The sequence below is a fragment of the Clupea harengus genome, chromosome 22 (genome assembly GCF_900700415.2).
Source record: "Clupea harengus chromosome 22, Ch_v2.0.2, whole genome shotgun sequence".
In the NCBI taxonomy this organism is placed as follows: Eukaryota; Metazoa; Chordata; class Actinopteri; order Clupeiformes; family Clupeidae; genus Clupea; species Clupea harengus.
In genome coordinates this window covers 23968754-23992753 of record NC_045173.1, presented here as the reverse complement: position 1 = coordinate 23992753, position 24000 = coordinate 23968754, and the positions used below count along the sequence as shown (strand labels likewise).

Here is a 24000-nt window from a genome sequence, read left to right as displayed (position 1 = left end):
TGCACTTACAGCAGTTACATTTCTGCACTTCTTCTTTCTTTCTTTTTTATTTCATTTTGTTATATTTCTTATGTAAAGTAGTATTTATTTATTGTTACACCAGGTTCTATTGCTCGTAGCTTGAATATTCTCTCCCTTGTACGTCGCTTTGGACAAAAGCGTCTGCTAAATGACTAAATGTAAATGTAATGCTGCAGGGGCTCCTGCTGGTCTCTCCCTTCTCACCCGGAGCCTGGCTGGGTGAATTTGAATCCGACCTACATAACATGACCCGCGAAGGAGCTGCAGGCAGTGCTGCGGTGGTGAACTGTGACTAGACAGTGTCAGCACAGCACAGTTCATCACGACACACAGACACACCGACAGACAGACTTTCCATCTCTCTCTTGCCCCTTCTCTCTCACTCTCTCTCTCTCTTTCTCACTCACTCACTCACACACACACACACACACACTTATTTTCAGCTGTATTTTGTCCATGCTGTGTGGCTGGACATAGACAGTGAGTGCTGTCCAATAGCTCGCTGTCTGACATGGCATGCACCCCCCAAGGAGCTGCTGTCCAGCTGGTGTGTGATGGTGTGAGGACAGCCATGTTCATTATCTGCGGCACGGGGAGCCTGTTATCCTGAACACCGTCCAGCACGGGCAGACACACTACACAGAGATGCCAGCCCACACACAGGCATACTCTCACACACTCATCAACTGACAACCACACACACACACACACACACAACACACACACAGACAGAGCCATGCACATAAACATACATGCACGGACGCACGCACACACACAGTACAAATGCATGCACACAGTCACTCACACAAACCACAGAGCAGAGCCCCACACCCCACACGTCTTATCAGTGTGAGTGTGTGTGTGTGTTGTGTGTGTGTGTGGTGTGTGTGTGTGTGTGTGTGTGTTTGTTTAGTTCAGTTCAGTTCCCCACTGGTCCATTGGTCTGCCTCGCTAAACAAGTGTATGTGTTTCAGTATGTTGATGTGTATACACACAAGTTCCTCAAAACAAAACCGCAATCCCACAATGAATTTAGATGCCATCTCACAAACAAACACACACACACACAAATGGCATGGCAGCCAGAGGACCATAAAGCCTGATTGGTGTGCTGTTGTTTTCCGCTATGGCTAAATTTAACCCTGATTACTGTGTTGTTTTATAGGCTGTTGGACTGTAATTCTTGCAATAAACCAGCCTTTTATGTGCTGCTGACAGGCCGTGTGTGTGTGTGTGTGTGTGTGTGTGAATAGGCTTCTTGTCTTACTAGAGCAAGCGATATCCCGTCGCTTGTTTTGAATGACCAAATCATAATGGCTTGTGTCTTAAAGCGATCTACTTGGAGTACTTAGTTACATCAAACTAAATAAACTCAAGTCAGTGTGCGTACGCGCAAGCGAGCACGTGCATCTGCATGTGAACCAAGCTAGCCTTTAGCACAGTTGGCCTTTTAGACTGTGTGTTTTTTTTATTATTTATTTATTTATTTATGTTGTATTTCTTTTGCTCTTTCTCTATCTTTTTCAAGCTTGCTCTTTTTCTCTATCGATCTCTCCGTCAGTGTCAATATATCATCTATGAATCTTTATCAGTAATCGTCTACATCGTCAGTGTCTATATATCATCTATGAATCTTTATCAGTAATCGTCTACATCGGCATTGTCTATATATCATCTATGAATCTTTATCAGTAATCGTCTACATCGGCAGTGTCTATATATCATCTATGAATCTTTATCAGTAATCGTCTACATCGTCAGTGTCTCTATATCATCTATGCATCTTTATCAGTAATCGTCTACATCGTCATTGTCTCTATATATCATCTATGCATCTTTATCAGTAATCGTCTACATCGTCAGTGTCTCTATATATCATCTATGCATCTTTATCAGTAATCGTCTACATCGGCAGTGTCTATATATCATCTATGAATCTTTATCAGTAATCGTCTACATCGGCAGTGTCTATATATCATCTATGAATCTTTATCAGTAATCGTCTACGTCGGCAGTGTCTATATATCATCTATGAATCTTTATCAGTAATCGTCTACGTCGGCAGTCTCTATATATCATCTATGAATCTTTATCAGTAATCGTCTACATCGGCAGTGTCTCTATATCATCTATGAATCTTTATCAGTAATCGTCTACGTCGTTAGTGTCTATATATCTAGCTGCCTTCCTCTTCTTGCACCTCAGAGATGGTCCCTTGTTCCCAATCTGTTGACATTGACATTTAGATAGATAACAGCTACCTGCTAGGCTACTCCGAGGCCATCATACACCACACAGACTACTGTAGGCCACACACAGACCCCCCCCCCCCCACACTATACTGACTACTGCCCCCTGAGGTGAGGTTAGTTAGTTGTTTAACACGTTCTGTGTGTGCATGCGTGCGTAGTCCAGGGCCATTGCAGGTGTTTGCCAGATGTGCAGCACTGAAGCAGGCTGCCACGTAGGGCTGCAGAAAGTGAGTGGGGCGCTAGTGGCAAAGAGCCTTCAACTGTTCCTTGTTCTTCTCACACACACACACACACACACACTAACAGCAGCCAGAGAAGTATGCAGAGAGAGAAGCGGAGACGTCTTCACCAAGCCCAACTGATCAGCTTATAGTCACCTTTCTCAGTCTATCCCAGTTTTTTTTTTTGTTCTGTGTCACTGATTGAATTTGAATGAATTGATGCTTGAATAATTACTAATGTGTTATTTGAAAGTTTGAATAACTAACAGTGTGTTTTATTATCTGTTAGAATACCATCAGTTCTAATGCCCCCCCCCCCCCCCCCCCCCCCCCTCCTCTGTCCCTCTGTAGCGGAGCCTCTTCCTCTGATGGACCTGTGTCGGCGGGCGGCCCGCCTGGCCTTGGGCCGGGAGCGGCTGCAGGAGATCGAGACCTTGCCTCTACCGCAGTCCCTGAAGAATTACCTCCAGTACCAGTGAGCCGGATGAGACCAACTGGACCGCACCGCACCGCACCGCACCAGACAGACAGACAGACAGACAGACAGACAGACAGACAGGCAGGCAGACAGGCAGACAGACAGACAGACAGACTGACAGAGGAAGAGAGGGAGGCTGCCCCTCAGCCCCATGGGATATGTTTACATTCACGAGCCGCCACCGCCGCTCACCACTGGGACACCTGAGCGAGCGCCACTGTTGTTACTCAACTCGAGGAAGAGTTTTATTCTCACTCTGTCTCTTTCTCGCTCTTTCTCTCTCCTTCTTCTACCTCCCTCTTCCTCTGTTTATCTTTAGACTTTTTAAGTTATTTGATGGCTGTGACTTTGGGGAGGCGGGAGGGGGGGGGGGTGGTGTTTGCGTTACGACTTTGTGGCTGGTTGCCGTGGAGACGACTGAAGTGCTGTGGGGGTGGACAGGGGCGTGGGGGCGGTATCTCGACCCGCACCCTAGGCAGGGAGAGACTGGAGTGGGTGTTAGCACGCTTCAGACAGCACACTAACCTTTGGAGGCCTTGTTTTCCGAGAAGAAGAAAGCCGATCCAAAACCTCACCGTCCGAAACCGAAACCAAACCAAACCGAGATGAACTGACCTGACCTGAATTGAACTGAACTCTGTATGGCGTCAGTAATGGCTTGCAGTTCCTCAAGCCTCCACCAGAGGTGCTATAGGACTCCTCTCTTCCCTTGCCAGCTCTTCTGGAGGGGATTGGGCCGGATCGGGCTGAACCGAGCCCAGCGGTCCAGCTCACCCGAGATACACACCGCAGGCCTTCAGCTCCTCTACCCTGGCAGGAGCTGCAGTGGGACACACACACACACACACACTCACACTCACACACACGCATACATACTCATGTACACACACACACATATACATGCATACATGCTCATGTACAGACATTCTCACACACACACACACACACACACACACACTCACACACACGCATACATACTCATGTACACACACACAGACACACACACACACACACACACTCACACACACACATACATACTCATGTACACACACACACATATACATGCATACATGCTCATGTACAGACATTCACACACACACACACACACACACACACACACACACAGACACAGAGCAATTATCATAGTAGGGTCCAGGGAGGATGTCCTTGTCTTCCCCAGTATGTAACGTTACGCATACACACATAAACTACACTAAAATATGCACAACACACACATACACACACATGAATACACCCTTTTCAAAGAGCTTAAGTCACTTTTTTTTATTCCTAAGTTTCTACCCTTGATTGGATTGTGTGTGAGTTTTTTTTTTCTTTTTCTGATTCTGATGACCATGACGACAACGATGATTCTGTTTATGCTGTTTATTAGTATGATGTTTATTTATCAGGAATGAGTTCCTTTTTAACGGATGAATGATCGTGGGACCGTACAGACCAACTCTGTACTGCTGTGGCAGACCTTCACATCTTTCAGCTGAGGCTTTTGTTACTGGATGCTGCTTTTATTATGATCATTATTATTATTATAATCACACTTAATACCACATCTATCACAGACTGTCTGCCTGTAGGGGGTGGGTGGGTGTGTGTGTGTGGTGGGTGTGTGTGTGTGTGTGTGTGTGTGTGTGTGGGGTGTGTGTGTGCTAGGCAGTGGAATGTATGGACAGGGCTGCCCTCAGCATATCAGCTATGTGAATAAAGGCCAAGTTGAATGAGCATTAACTGTGTTTCTTACTGACTGTGTCTCCTGCTCATTCCTTCCCTGTAATCCTAGCTGTGTGTGGGAGAGATGTTTGTGTGTGTGTGTGTATGTTAGAGAAAAAGGGAAAGAAAAACTGCAAGAGAGAGAGAGACACGTACTACGAGTGTGTGTGTGTGTGTGTGTATGTTCGTAAGAGGCTCTCGTATGTTCGTGTGTGTCTGTTTGAACACAGGCCTTCATACTGAAGTGAATCCAGGACATCCCCATGTCCGGCTGGGTGCATTTACGTGACGCCACACCACAGCCTCCGCCCTTTCCAGACTTTTCCAGGTTGTTTCTTCATCCTCCCATCTCCAGTTTATTTCTCCCCTCTGTCTCGGCGACACAAACAGCACAAACAGATGGAGTGTTACCTAATAGAGGACCCAGATCTCAGGGGTTTCTCTGCTTTTGTTTGTCTCAGTACTTCAGTACCAGCAAGCAGCCACCCACACATAAGTCAAAGAGTTCCAGCATGGCGCTCTCTCTCTTCTCCTCTGCTTACATAGCTCTCTACATCTTCTCTCTCTCTCTGTGTCTCTTCATCTCACTCTCTCCATCTCTCCTCCTTTCACCATCTCTCCCTCAGCCCCCCACACACACACACACACACACACACACACAGACACACACACACACACACACACACACACAGACACACACACACACAGACACACACAGACACACACAGACACACACACAGACACAGACACACACACACACACACTTCGCTCCTTCCCCACCACTATGCCATTACTGTCCCTCTTCTAGATTTGTTTAGTATTATATTCCCTTCTGGACGTTGTTTAGTATTATTTTCCCTTCTAGGTTTGTTTAGTATTATATTCCCTGGCCTGTGAGAGGATGGGTCCCCACCGCCATGCCATAGAGCAGTGTGCCCGATTTGTGAGCCAGGACACACACAAAAAAAGAAAAACAAAGAACACTGGGTCTTGAAAGGGGAAGCAGAGATGAGTGGCAGAACAGCTCGATGTCTTTGGGGGTAATGGAACATTCCAGAGTTCACGTTCCTTCAGTGTGCTGACGCCCTTTCCCCCCCCCAATCCTCCCGAGATCCGGGGTGATGTGTCTGCGAGCGCAAAGGATTCTGCTATCGGAAATCAATGCCAGACAGCCTGATACTGCCCTATCAACTCCGTATAAAAACGGGTACTTCTTTCCCCCTCTCACTCCCTCCTCCTCCTCCCCTCTCTGTTTCCTTCTCTCCCATGTGTTCTTTCTTCTTCTCTCGCTCTCTCTCTCTCTCCCTCTGTTTCCAACTCTTTATGGAGTGTGCTTCGGCGTGTGATTTGTCTTTGATCAGAGCTGTTCGACCCAACTAAGAGGAGGTGCGGCTGCTTCTCGATTGTCTCCCAGCCTCTCTCTCTCCTCCCAGCTTCCAGGCAGACTCGGGCAGAATGCTCCGTCACTTACTGTTAAGAGGCTATAGATCAGGCCAGATGACTGGCGCTCCCCCACTTCCAGGAAAACCTCATGCAACGGAAATGCATGCATCACTTCCAGTTAGGACTTCGCTGTGAAATCCTGTCCCATGTTTTGAGATGCCGACGTCGTCAGGAGTGGGACGGCGAGCCTACAACTGCATGGTGTGTTATAATGTGACGGCTACCATGTTAGGGCCAAATTGGTTTCGGAGAGCCGACTTCTCTGTAGAGCCAACGGCTAATCCAACGTTTCCCAAGAAGTATGGCCGTCCTCCAAAACACTTGTCAGGGATTACAGTATCACTGAACTTCTCGGGAGGGGCAACGCTACCTTTTTTTTTTTTTTGCCATCTCGCAGTTTCTGTGACTCACAGGCTTGCATGCATTCTATAGATAGTGTATTACTCATATTAGCCTACGGAGATGCTAACATCAAAGTCAAAAGAGAAATAAGCCTTAAATAATTAATATATAGACAAACAGAAAAAGCCATTCCAAGTCCACTTGTGAGCCAACTTCTGTATTCTTATCTTTCACAGAGTACTTGTGTTGTAGTGGGGGCAGTGCAGCCTATGTGCTGATGGTTTTAAGGTGATAGTGCAGCTACATATTGCCCTTCCAGTAGGACTGCCACATGTGTGGTCAGTAGCAGGAAGTCTTGGAAGCCAGCATTGTGTGTGTGGACTTCCTCCTGATGTGTGTCCCTTCATACATGTATTTGCTATGGGGTTTCCTAGCATACAGGCTGGCCGTCCGGTCAGCGGGTTATATCTTTAAAACCTATTAGGACCTTACAGAGTTGGACAGAGCTGTGCTGTGTTGCGCTTGCGGGCTAGAACCCTGATAGAGAGAGAGAGAGAGAGAGAGCTGAGCTGTGCTTCTGTGCTGAGCTCACGGGCGGAGCAAGATCCCTGGGAGACGCGGGCGTGAGAAGTGTCAGAAGGGCCTGATGGTGATGATGACGACAAAAAGGTGTCCTGAAGCCTCAAGCTTGAATAGAGCCCTCGTGTGTATCCTGTGTTGACCTCCCATTCTAAACACAGGTGCATCCTGGGGTTTAAGAGCGGCCACGGAAGGGAAGGAAAAGAACAGTGCTTGAGCCGCTGTGAGTGAGTGTTCTTGTTCCTGTTTGTCTCAGTGTTGCGTGCTGTTTCAATGTCATTCCTACAAGTCTACAACAAGCGTGCTGACAGGGGGTTTCAGGGGAGTATTTTCATACAGAGAGTAGTAAAGGATATTAGGTTAAACTAGATACGGGGATGGGAGACACAGAGGTGATGCTTACACAAAACCGCTCACTCTCTCTCCATCCCTCTAGTGTTCTCTCCATCCCTCTAGTGTTCTCTCCATCCCTCTAGTGTTCTCTCCATCCCTCTAGTGGTCTCTCCATCCCTCTAGTGGTCTCTCCATCCCTCTAGTGGTCTCCTCCACTAGAGGGCGCCAGTAACACACAGACACACAGACACACGTTTTTTTATTGCACAAACGACTCACTGCAACACACACGTGTTATATATATATATATATGTAGGCGACACACAAACACCGAGACGGACGGTTCAATTGGTCCCCGGGCGCTGAGAAGCTGCCCACTGCTCCTGGAGGATCCTGGAGGAGGGACGATCCGGGATGGGTTAAAGGCAGAAGTTGAATTCACGGCGACCTCAGGCCTGCGTGTGTGTGTGTGTGTGTGTTTCCTGTGTCGCCTACATATATATATAACACGTGTGTGTTGCAGTGAGTCGTTTGTGCAATAAAAAACTGACAGCAGTTGACACACACACACCTGAGGTCGCCGTGAATTCAACTTCTGCCTTTAACCCATCCCAGATCGTCCCTCCTCCAGGATCCCTCTAGTGGTCTCTCCATCCCTCTAGTGGTCTCTCCATCCATCCCTCTAGTGGTCTCTCTCTCCATCCCTCTAGTGGTCTCTCTCTCCATCCCTCTAGTGGTCTCTCCATCCATCCCTCTGTTTCTACCCTCTCTGCCACCTGTCAGCAGAGCTCTCCGTGATCCCAGCCTCGCTCAGGAACACAAGGGGGTAACAGATGTGGTTAACTTCATGCCCTCCACTAGAGGGCGCCAGTAACACACAGACACAGACACAGACAAGGCTGACTGCTGTCAGTTTTTTATTGCACAAACGACTCACTGCAACACACACGTGTTATATATATATATATATGTAGGCGACACAGGAAACACACACACACGCAGGCCTGAGGTCGCCGTGAATTCAACTTCTGCCTTTAACCCATCCCGGATCGTCCCTCCTCCAGGATCCTCCAGGAGCAGTGGGCAGCTTCTCAGCGCCCGGGGACCAATTGAACCGTCCGTCTCGGTCAGGGACGGACAGGAGTGTTCTGTTCTTTTTTGCATGTTTTTCTGTTGGGGTTCTTAGTGGAGGAAACCCCTTGTGAACACGGGGAGAACATGCAAACTCCACACAGAAAGGCCCGGGAGATAGCCCACCTGAGCACTGAAGGTCTGGGGAGGACCTGCCCCCCAGAGCCAACAGCGCCCCATGTGGGAATCGAACACATGACCTTCTTGCTGTGAGGCGGCAGTGCAAGCACTTGAGCCACCGTGCCACACAGTCAAGTAGGGGTTTATGTAGAGTACAGTAGAGGCTCCGTGGACCATATGGAGCCGCAGTGATAGACCGCAGACAGCAACACGTTCAGACAGACAGACAGACAGACAGACAGACTGAATGTGCCAACAGGAGGATAGTGAATAATAAATAAACTTTAACAAATAAAATACTATGTTAAAAATAGCTTAAAAACACAAGGACAATGGGGAGAAACTGTGCATTGAGTGTACATATTATAAACTGTGTGTAGGCAGTCTGGGATCTATACAAATAGGCAATACAGAGCACCATAGCAGCTATGGGGAGGCCCTCTAAGAGAGTCTTTGGATTGTCTTATGTGTCTACTAAATGGGTGGATGGGGGCAGCATAGTGTTCAGGAGCTGGCCTGCTTGGGGAAGAAACCATCGCACCGTCTGGTAGACCTGCTTCAGATGCTGCAGAGCCTTCTCCCAGGTAGGAGGGGGGGGGGGGGGGGGCACAGGGCCTGATGTGTCCTGTCCTGTAAGTGCATGAGGCTCAGAGCCTGCCCCGGGCCTCTTCCTATCCGAGTGTGTAGTGTGTGTATATGCACTCTATATAGTCCAGGCGGAACACACTGGGGAACCAAAGAAAAAAACGAACGGAGACAGAGTCATTCACACACAGAGGGAGAGAGATTCTAAACCATGTCAGGTTGCCACGGAAACAGAGCAGTGCGTAAGAAGGGGGCAATAAATAGGATGACAGCCAAACAGCGGGTCTGTCTGATTAAACACCTGACAGCATTGCCATTACAGCCAATGCTTTCCCGTCACCACGTGTGTGTGTGTGTGTGGTGTGTGTGTGTGTGGGGGTGGGAGGGTGGGCTGGGAGGAATTTTTCCATTGCCCACTGTGTCCCCATCTGCTGCCATTTGACCTTGCTTGTGGTAGTTTGTGTCGTCGTTTACGTGCCTCGCCAGCTTTCATAGATGCCCCGCTCCACTTTTTTCACTCCACGGACAGCCCCGTTTGTCACCCATCTCTCATACTGCCACATGGGCTCTCTCTTTTTCTCTCTCTCTCCCTCGCCTTCTCTCCTTTTTCTGTTTCTCCCTCCTACTCTCCATTTCCCTCCCTCCCTCCCTCTCTCCCTTCATCCCCCGCCCCCCCCCCCCCCCTCTCCATCTCTCGTGCATCTGCAGGCAGGGTAAACAAGGCGAAGTGTGAGCATCTTTAATTAAGGGCTTCGTGTGAATTAGTGTGAATGCACACTCTGTCTCATCACTCGTTCTCTCTCACCCTCTCTTTCTCCAATTTTTTCTACATCTTCCCTTCTCTATATTAACCCCTTTACCTTTACCTTTCTATTCTATCTATCTATCTATCCATCCATCCATCCCTCCCTCTCATCAGATTGTACCATGAGGTGATGTGTTCGTTGGCCCAGCAGGTGGTACACTGAATCTGTTACAGTCACAGCCGGTGGGATCACTTCCTGTTGACACAGATCAGCTAGGTTTATGTCAAGTTCAGGTTAAAGTATTCTGCAGACGCCTCTGTCCAAAGTGACCTACGAAATTAAAACCAAAAAAAAGAATATTAACAACAATATATTGAATACAGTTGATGCATACCACCAAATAGCTTAAATGTTGCTGATCTCTTTCATGACTTTGGTCTGGATCTGTGGCAGAGTCTGTTACTGTCTCGTCTAGAACCCCTTAGGGCAAAACACCTGTCCGTACACACTCACTTGGGATCTCTCATTGGTCATTCACATCCAATCACAGCGCACATCGCAGGCAGTGCCAGTAGATCACTGAGGCGGGATGGGGGGCGGTTTGGAAAGAGAGAGAGGAAAGTGGGAAGTGGGAAAGAAAGAGCGAAAGAGTGTGTGAGTGTTTAAAGCGGGGTGACTTGTCATCTTCTCGTAAGTACTGAGGCAGAGTGTGTGAGTGTTTAAAGCGGGGTGACTTGTCATCTTCTCGTAAGTACTGAGGCAGAGTGTGTGAGTGTTTAAAGCGGGGTGACTTGTCATCCTCTCGTAAGTACTGAGGCAGAGTGTGTGAGTGTTTAAAGCGGGGTGACTTGTCATCTTCTCGTAAGTACTGAGGCAGAGTGTGTGAGTGTTTAAAGCGGGGTGACTTGTCATCCTCTCGTAAGTACTGAGGCAGAGTGTGTGAGTGTTTAAAGCGGGGTGACTTGTCATCTTCTCGTAAGTACTGAGGCAGAGTGTGTGAGTGTTTAAAGCGGGGTGACTTGTCATCTTCTCGTAAGTACTGAGGCAGAATGCGGCTCTAATAAGCAGGGATCACTCCCCCCTGCCTTCCAATCTGACACAAGCACCTCCCCCGTCTATTCAGCCTAATGCCATCAGCACAAAGCCAGCTGCCGGGCTCTTCTCCTCTCCTCTCCTCTCCTCTCCTCTCCTCTCCTCTCTGCTCTTCTCCTCTCCTCTCCTCTCCTCTCCTCTCCTCTCTCCCTCTCTCTCCTTCTCCTCTCCTGTCCTCTCCTCTCTTGTCCTCTCCTCTCTTCTCTTTTCCTCTCCTTTCCTCTCCTCTCTTCTCCTATCCGCTCATCTCCTCTCCTCTCTTCTCTTCCTCTCCTCTCTTGTACTCTCCTCTTCTCTCCTCTTTTCTCTTCTCTTTTCCTTTCCTCTCCTCTCTTGTACTCTCCTCTCCTTCTCTTTTCCTCTCCTCTCTTGTACTCTCCTCTCCTCTCCTCTCTTCTCTTCCTCTCCTCTCTTGTACTCTCCTCTCCTCTCCTCTCTTCTCTTCTCTTCTCCTTTCCTCTCTTCTCTTGTCTTTCCTTCCTATCTGTTCTCGCTCTGCTTCAGTGCGTCACAAATTAGGCTAATTAGCCCAGAGAATATCTAACGAGGTCTAACCTGCCTCTGTTATCCCTACTGATTCTCTCTCTCTCTCTCTCCCTCCATCGTTCTCTTTCTCTCTGACTCACTCATCACTCACTCACTCACTCACACACAGGCATATGGTATTCTGCTGGCTACCTTTGAAGAATTTTTTTAGACTTCCACCATTAGTCAAATGGCAGTTCCAATTAGTACCCCTGCCATTGTCTAATGGTGGCCTTGGTTTAGCACTGAGGAGACAAACATACATGTACAGACTGTATCACAGTTCATCAAAGTGTAAACACTAACGTCCGTCACATCATACACCATCATAAACCATCAGTCCAACCACACCAGAGCATAAAAGCATGTTGTGTTCAAGTCAGTTTTGCTCTCAGAGGAGAGTTAACCCATCACTTGGTGCAGAGAGAAAAGAGCTCATTGGAAGGAGAAAAACAGATACTAGATTGTGTCTTAATTTTGGGGTAATAAATTGATCTGTTTTATTTTATTATTTTAAACCTACACTTAACTCGCAGGCACATCTCAACCAATAATGAACCATCAGAACTACCATCAGCACTTACTAATAGGAAGGCAAAAGCAAATGCCCCATTCCCCTCTGAGATGGGGATGTGTGTGTCATTTGTACCATCCTGTCTGTGTGATGGTTAGACAGACAAAGAGACGTTACACAGGTTGAGGTCGTGTGAGGTGTGCGTATGAGCTCCTCTGACTGCGCCTCGCATGACGCTGGCAGGGTGTTGTTTGGGCAACGAGGAGACAGAAAATGGGCTGAACAGCTGACGCATGTGGCTCTGTGTGATAGGATTCATTCCATATGGGGTTGTAACACTTTCACACACACACACACACACACACATTCTCCCTCTCTCTCTCTCTCTTTTTTTCTCTCTCCCTCACACACACATACACACATACATACACACATACATACACACACAAGAGGATAACTGCTCTCTCTCTCTTTCTCTCGCTCACACACACACACACACACACACACACATTCTCCCTCTCTCTCTCTCTCTTTCTCTCTCTCCCTCACACACACACACAAGAGGATAACTGCTCTCTCTCTCTCTCTCTCTCTCTCTCTCTCTCTCTCTCTCGCTCACACACACACGCACTAGCATGCAGTGTAAAAGGGCTGTGATAGATTCTTGTGTTTACAGCACAATCTATCCCCCCATCAAGCCTTGTCTGAGCATGTGGAGAGGGGTGTGCAGCGGGAGCAGTAGTTAAAGTTAATAGCTTAATAAATTGTCAGCCATAAACGGCTGGCAGCCCGAGGAGGCAGGAGGGCTATGACTGATGAGACCTCGAAGAGGGAAGGAGCATGGAGATATGGCTATGAACTTTTATGTGTGTGTCTATTTGTGTGTGTGCGAGAGAGAGAAAAAGAGAATGAAGGTGGTTATCCTCTTGTGTCTTGTGTGGGATTGTGTGTATCCTCTTTCATGTTTCTGCAAACACACACACAGCAAAACAACATGTATTAGCAAGTGTTCAAGTGACAGGTGAACATGCTCAGCTTAGGTCAGTGTAAAACAGCTCATTCTCGCCCTCTACTGGTAAGTATGGGACAATACAGTTTCATGACAACCAAATGCCAGGCCGCCACAGTTGAGGTCGTTTGTGCTGAAGTTTCTCCTTTACACGCCTCAGAACAGTTGATATCAGTGTTTACAGCGTGACCCTGGGGGATGCGCAAACGACCTCGACCTTTTCTATTCATACAGCCTATGGTGTATTAGTGAAAAAATCTGTTATCTTTGAAATATTTAGTTTGAGTTTTATTTACTGAAAGTTTTAGTTTTTGATTAATTGCTTAATTTATATCCAACCTAAAAATGTAGTTGTGTGATGTATAGGCTATTTACCCTCTTACATTGTTAGTGATTTGTATTAGCCTCTTTTCTCTTCCACGTTTTGTAAACGATTCATCATTAAATGCATATTATATAATAAGAGTGTATATCAACTGGGAAAGAAGACTCAGGTGTCCATGAAACCATACAATTTAATGTTTTTTTATGAAGAGATACAACTTATATTGAGCAGAATTGAGTTCAGGCCCATTGTCCGGCCCTCCACAACAGTCCCACTATCTCATGTGGCCCCATATGCTATAGTCTTTTCGCATGCGCCATGCATTCTGGCAACAGACATTTCCGAAACTGTTACATCAAGAAATGTGTTCAGCCAATGCAATCGAGTCAGTGTGTGTGGTGGTTGCCAGCGTTGAGCTAGGATCTTTTTAGCAGCAGTCAACCCAGATAATGCTATTCTTTTTTTCTGATTTTGAATATTGGAAAATATTCAACAGTGTGGCTGTGGGGGTGCAAGGTAAGTCCCTCCCTAACAATTCTGATATTGTAGATGTCACCATCTACCAGAAATGAGCCACAGGCTCACAATACCAGTACATGTGCATAAATGTTCCCACATGACCACCAGTGCACAGATCACATAATGGAGTGGTACAGATCTTCATTGCATGGCGTTTTCTTGGGGTCAGGTAGGTTCTATGAATATAGTTCAAGTTTTGGGGTTTCCAGGGAACTCCATAGGTTTTCATAGAGGTACAGGAAGAACGAGAAGCCAGGCAGATTATATAATTTACGAAGGTCATCAAAAGAACGAAGGCCATTATCATCGAAAATATCACCTAAGACATGAATACCTCTGTCCCTCCAGGCAGGAAAGGTAAATGAAGCTTTACCTGTTAGTAATGAAAAGTTATTAAATATTGGGGTATTCAGATGCCATTTCTGGGCAGGTTTTAGTGATTTTCCAGCGGCACGCCAGACAGTTAGCAGATAAGAGACTATTGGACCTAATCTTAGCTTAGCTTGTTTGCAAGAGAGTGCTGAATGAATCAGACCAGGAGTCTGTGGGGGGAAGCAAGCCTCTCTTCCACAGGCCTCCAAGAAACCGATGCATTTGGGTTTAGCCAAACTGAGATTGGCCGGAGAATGAAGGACCAAAAGTATAATTTCAAATTTGGGACTCAAAGACCACCCTGTGCTCTGTGTCGTTGTAGTGTGGACATTTTAATCCGTGGGCGTTTCCCCTTCCAAATGAATTTAGACACGATAGATTGAAGTTTTTGCCAGTATTTGGGAGGGGGGGCTAAATTTGTGAGAAATCGTTGGTGATTACGTTCACATCAACTCTACAACTCTACAGACATCCTCGGATTTAAATAGCTGGCGTTCATGAATCAGGCGGAGATCTTTTCTGACGTTGGTCTTCCGAAGTCCGTAAGAAAACATTTCAATTTTTTTTTTTTTTTTCTGTATTTAAAAAATATATATATTTGGAGATCGACACGTCGATCGCGATCGACGGGTTGGCGACCTCTGGTCTATCAGATGGGTTACTAACACGAAATAAATCAATGAGACTAAAATCTGATACCAAGCCTTGAAAGGCAGCTGATGATTTATTCTGTGAGTGTTGGTCTCCTTTATGTGATCGATCAAGATCAGGGTTTAATGTGGCATTCATATCAGCTCCTATAATAACTGCAAAGTCATGCATGTTAGATAAGAGTTCTGTCATATAATTATAAAAATCTGAGTCAAATAAATTTGTAGCATAAATTGAAAAGAAACATATTTTTTGTCCTGCTATAGAGACTTACAAGTAGGCAATACGGCCATCAGAGCTGCTGAATTTACCTAGGATTGATAAAGAGCGATTGCGTTTTAAGACTACCAGCGAGCCACGTGATTTGGAGTCAAATGAAGAGGAAGCGACAGTATAGTATTGCCTATTAGCAAAACGTTTAACATGTGAGAGTTGGAGCTTTGATTCCTGTATGAATGCCACATCAATATGATGCCTGTATAGGTAGTCTAAGCACATAGTACGTTTGATTCGAGCATTCAACCCGTTAACGTTCCAACTTAATACTTTAATTGACGCCATATATTCGGTTCCAATGTAACATAATTCATATACACCATAACAAAGATCAACCAGTAAACTTGCATTATTGCCAGAGTAAGTCCGAAATATCACCTCCCGTGTACTTTAACTGAAGGCTCCTTGCACACATCTATATGGAGCAGCAACATGTCCCCTTGATAGCGGTTCCTTTAATAATCATTTCCCTCAATGGAATTCAGAATTTAGGCAAGTTTATTTAAATCAACCTTTATTGGCCTGCTAAGAAAAGTAAACAGAAAAAAAACTTCAATCGTTCGTCCTGGCCTAAGCAAGCAGGTAAATGCATAGCCTACAACTAAATATAACGAATCCAAGACTCTTACCGACAGTTCAAGAAAGCTTACTGCAAGGTGTAGGCTATCGTGCCTACAGTCAGCGTCGGTCATGTGGATGCAGGTCTGACCTCTCTTAGTCTAGGCCGTGAAAATTGCAGATAGCCCAAGTAACCTACTCTGGTGGAAACAGTTCAGTCAGGTTTTGGAGACGTAGGTCTTTTGGTGCTGGTGAGCGTCGGGCGGACTTTCTTCTTGTAGAAGTCCATGGCTTCCTTAGCCTCGGTGGTAAAGGTGAGGGTCTGCTTCTGGAACGTGACGAGCAGCTTCGCTGGATGAGCGATTCCATTCCTCAGGCCGTCCTCGCAAAAAAGGCTCCTGACGTCCTTAAATTTCTTCTGCTGTTTCATCAGCTCAGCCGAGATGTCCGGGTAGATACGAATTGGATGTCCTTGGTAAGTGAGCTTGCCTCCTCTCTCTCCGATCAATCGTTGGATGGTACGCCTCACGTCAAAGCTGTTTATCCGCGTAATCATACAGCGGGTACCGTCCTTGGTAACAAGGCCGGAACGGTGGGCTATGTTGACTATGGGAGGGGGACCCAGCGCTTCTTCATCGAACAGTTCGTACGATAGCGTGCTGATAAAAGCAGTGGCTCTAACTCCTTCAATGCCCGTGGGGAGCCCCAGTATGCGAAGGTTGTGTGAACCCTGTGTTGGAAAACAGGAGAGGTGACCCGGTGGGGGCAGGATTGTTTCAGCCGGTGCTTACCAGCCACATCTTCACACGCCTACAACCACACCGACCCTGAGATTGTTCCATCGACCTGTTGCCCGGTGAACCAATGCCCAGGGAAAGGATTTACCCCCTTGCTTTGCCAGAACTAAAGGCCATGGAGAAGTATGTGCCGGAGGCCCTTCAGCAGGGATATATTCAACCATCGACCTCCCCGGCTGCCTCAAGCTTCTTCTTCGCGAAGAAGTAGGATGGGGACTTCGGCCATGCATAGACTACAGAGCCTTGAACAAGATTACGGTAACATACCGCTACCTCCTTCCTCTCGACCCGTTGGCCTTGGAGCAGCTGCAAGGAGCACAGATGTTCACGAAGCTGGACCTCCTCAGCGCGTACAACTTGGTCAGGATACGAGAGGGAGACGAGTGGAAAACAGCCTTCATCACCCCTAGTGGTCACAATGAATATTGCGTGATGACATATGGGTTGGCCAACGTCCCACTCCCTATTCCAAGGTTTACATTGACGACATCCTTGACGACCACCATCATGTGTCCCTCGTTCTCCGCAAGCTTCAAGAGCATCAGCTCTACCTCAAGGCAGAGAAGTGCTCCTTCCACACCGACAGAGTTCAGTTCCTGGACGAGGGGAAGGTCTCAGCGGTCAGGACCTGGCCGTCGCCCACGGCAGTCAAAGAGCTGCAGAGGTTCCTAGGATTCTCAAACTTCTATCGCAGATTCATCCTGAGCTACAACCGGATCACGGCACCAGGCTTTTTTTTCTCTGCTGAAGAAGGCCTTCGGGACCGCACCCGTCCTCACTCTTCCAGATCCTGGTTTGCCTTTCATGGTGTAAGTGACGCTTCCAAGACCAGGGCGGGCCTCTACGTTTCCATCCTTGCGCCTTTTACTCCAAAACATTCACCCCAGCGGAGCAGAATTATGACATTGGCAACCGGGAGCTCCTGGCTATCAAGCTGGCCCTAGAAGAGTGGCGCCACTGGTTCAAGGGGGCGCAGTATCCCTTCACCGTCCTCACAGATAATAAGAACTTGTTATATCGGTGAGGCCCGACGATTGAACTCCCCAACAAGCCAGGTGGGCCCTCTTCTTTACACGCTTTACCTTTGTCATTTCCTTCCGTCCAGGGCCCAAGAATGTGCTAGCAGATGTGCTCCAGGACCCATGGGGATACCGAAGGGTCAGAGGATCCTGAAAGTATCCACCCACCATACATGATTGTTTCCCCAATCCAATGGGCCCTGGATGACCAGATAGCTCAAGCTCAGATTGTAAGAATGTCCTGTTGTCACCTTAAGCATTGTATTGCATTTCTGTGTGTCCAGTAATCAGAATCAGAATCAGAATCAGAATCAGAATAGTATGTATTGCCAAGTAGGTTTACACCTACCTGGAATTTGTTCTGGTGTATAGGTGCATACAGTGAACATAAAACATACAAACACAATAAGTACTACACAAACACAATAAGTACTACAATACAAAGAGCAGGGCAGGAGTGCAAAAGTGGATGTGCAATGTGCAGTGTGCAATGTAGTGTGTGTTAACATAACACAGACTTGAGGTGTGGGGGCGGGATGAGTGTCCACGTCAGGTGGGGGTCCCGGGCCTTGTTAATAAGGCCAACGGCAGCCGGGAAGAAGCTGGTTTTGTGGCGTGAGGTCCGCAGCCTCCTGCCGGAGGGAAGGACCTCAAAGAGTTTGTGACCCGGGTGGGAGGGATCGGCCACAATCTTACCTGCCCGCCTCAGGGTCCTAGAGGCGAACAGGTCCTGTAGAGATGGCAGATTGCAGCCAATCACCTTCTCGGCAGAACGGATGATACGCTGCAGTCTGCCTTTGTCATTGGCAGTGGCAGCAGCGTACCAGATGGTGATGCAGGAGGAGAGGATGGACTCAATGATGCAGGTGTAGAAGTGCACCATCATTGTCTTTGGCAGGTTGAACTTCTTCAGCTGCCGCAGAAAGTACATCCTCTGTTGAGCTCTTTTGGTGAGGGAGCTGATGTTCAGCTCCCACTTGAGGTCCTGGGAGATGATGGTGCCCAGGAAGCGGAAGGACTCTGCAGTGTCGACTGGGGAGTCACTCAGGGTGATGGGGGTGGGTGGGGCTGGGTTCCTTCTGAAGTCTACGACCATCTCCACTGTCTTCAGAGCATTTAGCTCCAGGTTGTTCTGCCCACACCAGGTCACCAGATGATCAATCTCCCACCTGTAAGCGGACTCATCCCCCCCAAAGATGAGCCCAATGAGGGTGGTGTCATCCGCGAACTTAAGGAGTTTGACGGACTGGTGACTGGAGGTGCAGCTGTTGGTATACAGGGAGAAGAGTAGAGGGGAAAGAACGCAGCCCTGAGGGGAACCGGTGCTTATAGTCCTGGAGTCAGAGACATGCTTCCCCAGCCTCACGCGTTGCCTCCTGTCAGACAGGAAGTCTGTGATCCACCTGCAGGTGGAGTCAGGCACGCTCAGCTGGGAGAGCTTGTCCTGAAGCAGAGCCGGAATGATTAACAAATGATCTTTTTCTCAGTCTGTGATCATTTATTTCCTTCTGTTTTTGATCAGTGTGACGGAGTGCCGTCACTGTAGTGGAGTAAGTGTTCTGACTGTCATAGCAACGAGCCTGGCTCTTTGGAATTGTGGTCAGGGTGCAGGTTTGGTACCCCATAGACCTGCATTCAAGGCCAGGTGGGGTGACTGCTCTCTCCCTTCACTACATATGATGTCAGAAGTGGGATCACCTCCCCACCATCATTATGGGGATGGGAGAGAGCCGTCAGAGCAATACCCCTGTGTCCTGTACACCAATTGTAAAGGCCCTGTTAGACTCGTTCATTAGTCTCAAAGAACATACTCCTATCTAGTAAGGCACTCTGTTGCACATTCATCATTTTATTTATAAACATCACAGTGTTGTGTCCTTCATTTACAACCTTTCAATAGCAACTTGGTTTATTTTGATGCAGTGTTTTCATGGTTGTTTGACATGTGATCCAGGGGGGGTTGTTAAAGTTGTAAAAGGATGTTTAAATATGCATTTGTGACAGAATACAATTATGAAACTGAGGAATTATGTGACTGAGGAATCTTCCTGCACACAATTCCTTCAGCTTCCCTGGTCATTTCACTCTTCTAGGCCCTCTGTTTAAGAGCAGCCAGCAGATGGTGACAGTGTACAACCATGCTTCAGGGAACCAGCCTGACATGGCAACCAATGGGATGAACCTTCAGCTACAACAGGGAGGCCACATTTATACCAGGAAGTCAGGCTGTAGGGTGGTAGCTTCAGTCAATTAGCATTGGTTTGTTGCCAGAAGGTATGTTTCCCATAGGCTGGTTTTCAGTAATGCAGGATCGGCTTAGATAGCTTGCATAGCATCTTCCACTGAAATGAATGGGAGGTAATTTTCAATCTCTCCAGGTATAATACCTTCATGATTTATAGATGGCTCAGGGAAAATACCTGGATATGACACCATGATGCTTCTCCTTTCTGTTGGTATTCATGTATCCACTATGTGAATAAAGAATAACAGTGTTAAACGATTCTTTCAGAAGTCTTATTCAAATACTGTGTTATTTAAATGAGGCACAGCAGAGTAGACCAAAGTCTGTTTTTCCTGATAACACAATCAACAGTTAATCTGTAACATTAAGATACATAACAGATACTTTGTGTGTGTGTGTGTGTGAGGAGAGAGAGAAAGCGAGAGATTGGATGTGGTTATCTGTGTTGTTCTGGATTTGTGAGAGATTGGGTGTGTGTATCCTCACTCATGTTTTGGAAAATGTAGATCTGATAACACTTTACTTCCCCCTGGAAAAAAACAGAGAAAGCCATGCTCTAACAATAATACCATGACATCATTTGCAGGGGTTGTGAAGTGGCACAGTCTGGCACAGTGACAGAGCATACAGTATTTGTATGATATATTTAAGATGATATACTGGTACCGTATATATATATATATATATATATATAATTGACTATATATATATATATATATATAAATATATTGATATATATATATAAGGCTTCAGGGGGCTTGTTTGATTTGACTGAGGGGAATTTGATGCTTTGGTCCCGTTGTTTTAGGCTGACTTCTTTTTCACTTCCATGGTTACCTCCCTCCACATTCCCACCATTCCCAGCATTCCCAGCATGCTCAGCAACACCATAGTGACTGACCTCTGTGTATCTGTCATATCTCTCTTCTGTAAGTCAATTTGCATACTTTGATATTGGATGTATTGTAAACATTCCTTGTAAAACAGTAATGCAACTTCATCTACAATTACACATTTAGATTACAACCTGCTGTATGTTAAGATAGTGTTTTCATTGTTGACTGCTGTGTGATGTATAACGAGGTTTATAATGTTGACCAAAACACAGTGGCACGTGACTTTGACAAACTTTCCAGTAAACACATTGGCTCTTGTTTCCTTATTGTATCTAAAGTTCACCTGTGCAGTTTCCAGTCCAGAACCTCTCTTTTGTCAGTCTGAAAAGTGTGTTAATAACGTGGGGGTGAAAACATTGAATAGACAATTTACCCACTAACCTACACCCTCACAGAAATTATATCTAATCAGAAATCATTTTTGTCAACAAACAGTTTCTGGTTTCTTGGAAGTCTTTGTGTACACTTTCTTTCATTTGTATGATCTGTTCATGATCTACCATGATTAACCTTAGGTAGTCACTCTTCCAATGTCCTTGATTACCTGGTTAATAAGTAAGTGCATTTGAAATCAGAATGCATATAAACAGGGGCTGAACAGATCCTCTCAAAAGCCATTTCAGGTATCTATGATGAAGAGCTCTCTGTCTGTGCTGCTGCTCTGTTGTCTGTGTGGGGCACAGAGCCAAGGTGAGGGGGGAGGCATCCAGGAGAGCAGTGTCCCTCAGCACGGTAATGCTGCAGAGGAAAAGAACCTTTGCGACCCTCACGGAGTGGTTGCCGAGCTGCGGGAGCTGAGAGAGACCGTGTCCTCTCTCGTGAGACAAATAGAGGAGCAGAAGACAAAAGGTAAGACACAACACAGTAGCTAGTAGTACACAGGGGAGAAGCAAACGACACTACGAATGCAACCAGTATAGAACTACGGAAGGGAGTTCTCTTAACGATTACATCCATCATCTACATCTGACACATTTATTTTAATAGCTACTGAGTTTTCTGTTTGTGTGTGTGTGTGTGTGTGTGTGTTTGTGTGTGAACACATTTTCATTTATCTTGCAGAGCTGCAGGAGCTAAGAGAGACCGTGAGACAAATAGAGGAGCAGAAGACAAAAGGTAAAGCACAACACAGTAGTTAGTAGTACACAGGGGACAAGCAAAGGAGACTACGAATGCAGCCAGTATAGAACTACCGAAGGGAGTTCTCTTAACGATTACATCCATCATCTACATCTGACACATTTATTTTAATAGCTACTAAGTTGTCTGTGTGTGTGTGTGTGTGTGTGTGTGTGTTTGAACACATCATTTCTCTTCCAGGCTGCGGGACCTGAGAGATGCCATGTCTGACCTCAGGAGCCAAATGGAGGATCACAAGAGGACAGGTAGCACACAACAGTTACTAGTATAGGTAACATATATCAGTTTTAGCAAAACAGACATTTTAACACAGCTTTATAAATGCCCCATTTACACCTGGCACAACAGTTACTGGTAAAATAGGTAAAATATAACAGTTTTAGCTAAATGGTTTAATGAATGCCAGACATATTAACACAGCTTGATCAATAATGAGTTCTCCACAATTACAACATACGGTCATTCGTAGACATGTGCACTACACAGCTATTCTGTGGCCAAAGCATTTATGATTTACTTTGTGTTTCAGAGCAAGTAGCGTTTGGAGCATCACTGGGACCTCATGGAAATCAGGGTCCATATAACACTGAGATTACCCTGGTTTACAAGGACGTTTTTGCCAATGCTGGGAATGCCTACAACCCAGCAACAGGTATATGTATTACAATTTGTTGCCAGTTAGCACTGACTGAGATTAAGCAATGTAATTAGGATGCAGCCCTGTTTTGGATTAATGCATTATGTGCTGTTCTGATGGTCACAGGTATCTTCACTGCACCAGTGAAAGGAGTCTACTACTTCAGCTTCTCTGGTCATAATCGCTCCAGCAAGCCCATGGGTCTCAGACTAATGAAGAACGGCCATCAGAATGGTGATAGTGTACAATCATGCTGCAGGTAATCGCTATGAGACCGGAACAATGGATGAACCTGCAACTAGAGAAGGGAGACCACGTGTACATGCGGCTTAGGGAAAACACCTGGATTTTTGATAATGAGAATGACCACAGCACTTTCATTGGCCATTTGCTGTTTCCACTGTAAGAATACGATGGTTATCTACCCTGTTGTACCCCGGTGTGTATTGTTTTAAAGGGTCATGTTAGCTTCTAATTGTTTGAGAGCAAGAAAATGAAAATTACAAATACCTTGATACCACACACTGTAGATGTGTCAAAGTCAGCCAAGGCATTTTTTTTTCTTTTTGATATTTTGATATTGAAGGTGTCCCTGCTTACTAAGTAACTTACAGACATAGTTACAAAGTTACATACCATAAAATTATGAGTAAATGTTTTGATGAGGGAAGTTTTTTTGACTAATGACTGATATATTTCCATGTAATGTATATCTGTGACATTGAGTATGTTACTAAAGAATGTGAATACTGGGAATGGGCTTCACTTTTGCACTGTTGAAATATTATGCTGTTCCTATATGCAGTAAGCCCTAATTGTCTCTTGAGTGGATGAAATGAAAGATATGGTTATGTAGTATGATTATGTTGTCGATCAGATAATAAACTATTTCAATAAACCTGTTATTATCTACAAAATAACAGCGAACACACACATACCTGAAGAACAACATATTTTATGAGATTTTAACATCCACATAGATAATAACTTGGACAATAATACCGAATAACTCTTTGCACTTCTTGACACTTTTGGTCTCTTGCAGCATGTTAAAGAAACTACCCACACCCAAGGCCACACTTTAAATATGGTTACTTCTAAAGGTCTCAACATTTCTTCTGTTGTGATTAAGGACCTAAAGACCCTTTCTGATCATTTTTATGTCTTCTTTGACTTACTGATCACTCTTGAGGTTCAAATAAGCTCTGTCTCTGTTAAGAAAGGGTAACATAAACGAGAGGTACTAGTGTTCAGTGTATGAAGGCCATAGCTATGTCACCAACACCTCAGCCCTCGTGCTCCTAAGAAACAAAGACAAGTCCGAAATCTTCATTCTAATAGTTCTAATAGACTCAGATATCCACTTGTACCAACTGTATGAAAGCAATCACACAAAAACAGCTTTAAATCATCTTAAAAATATAGACAGAATCAAGGGTTTGGTGT

At 45.9% G+C, this 24000-nt stretch overlaps 2 protein-coding genes across 6 annotated transcripts in view; both read left to right on the top strand.

The window, feature by feature from the left end:
* The window catches only part of spsb4a (splA/ryanodine receptor domain and SOCS box containing 4a), a 67767-nt gene extending 63914 nt beyond the window's left edge, over positions 1-3853 (top strand). For both annotated transcript variants that reach the window (XM_012816617.3, XM_031560086.1), the window contains one exon: positions 2846-3853. In XM_012816617.3, the coding sequence (XP_012672071.1) occupies positions 2846-2973 (128 nt within the window). In that variant the 3' untranslated portion in view covers positions 2974-3853. The remainder of the gene's footprint in view (positions 1-2845) is intronic.
* A 17490-nt stretch (positions 3854-21343) lies between these two features.
* Positions 21344-24000, top strand: part of LOC116218489 (complement C1q subcomponent subunit B-like) — a 4275-nt gene continuing 1618 nt past the window's right edge. The window contains exons 1-5 of one of the 4 annotated variants that reach the window (XM_031560381.1): positions 21375-21626; positions 21840-21893; positions 22097-22162; positions 22447-22569; positions 22681-22830. In XM_031560381.1, coding sequence (XP_031416241.1) covers positions 21407-21626; positions 21840-21893; positions 22097-22162; positions 22447-22569; positions 22681-22817 — 600 coding nt within the window. In that variant the 5' untranslated portion in view covers positions 21375-21406 and the 3' untranslated portion in view covers positions 22818-22830. Of the gene's footprint in view, positions 21627-21839; positions 21894-22096; positions 22163-22446; positions 22570-22680; positions 22831-24000 lie in introns of those variants that run through there. The other 3 variants (XM_031560382.1, XM_042703071.1, XM_031560380.2) reach the window with 3 other exon arrangements.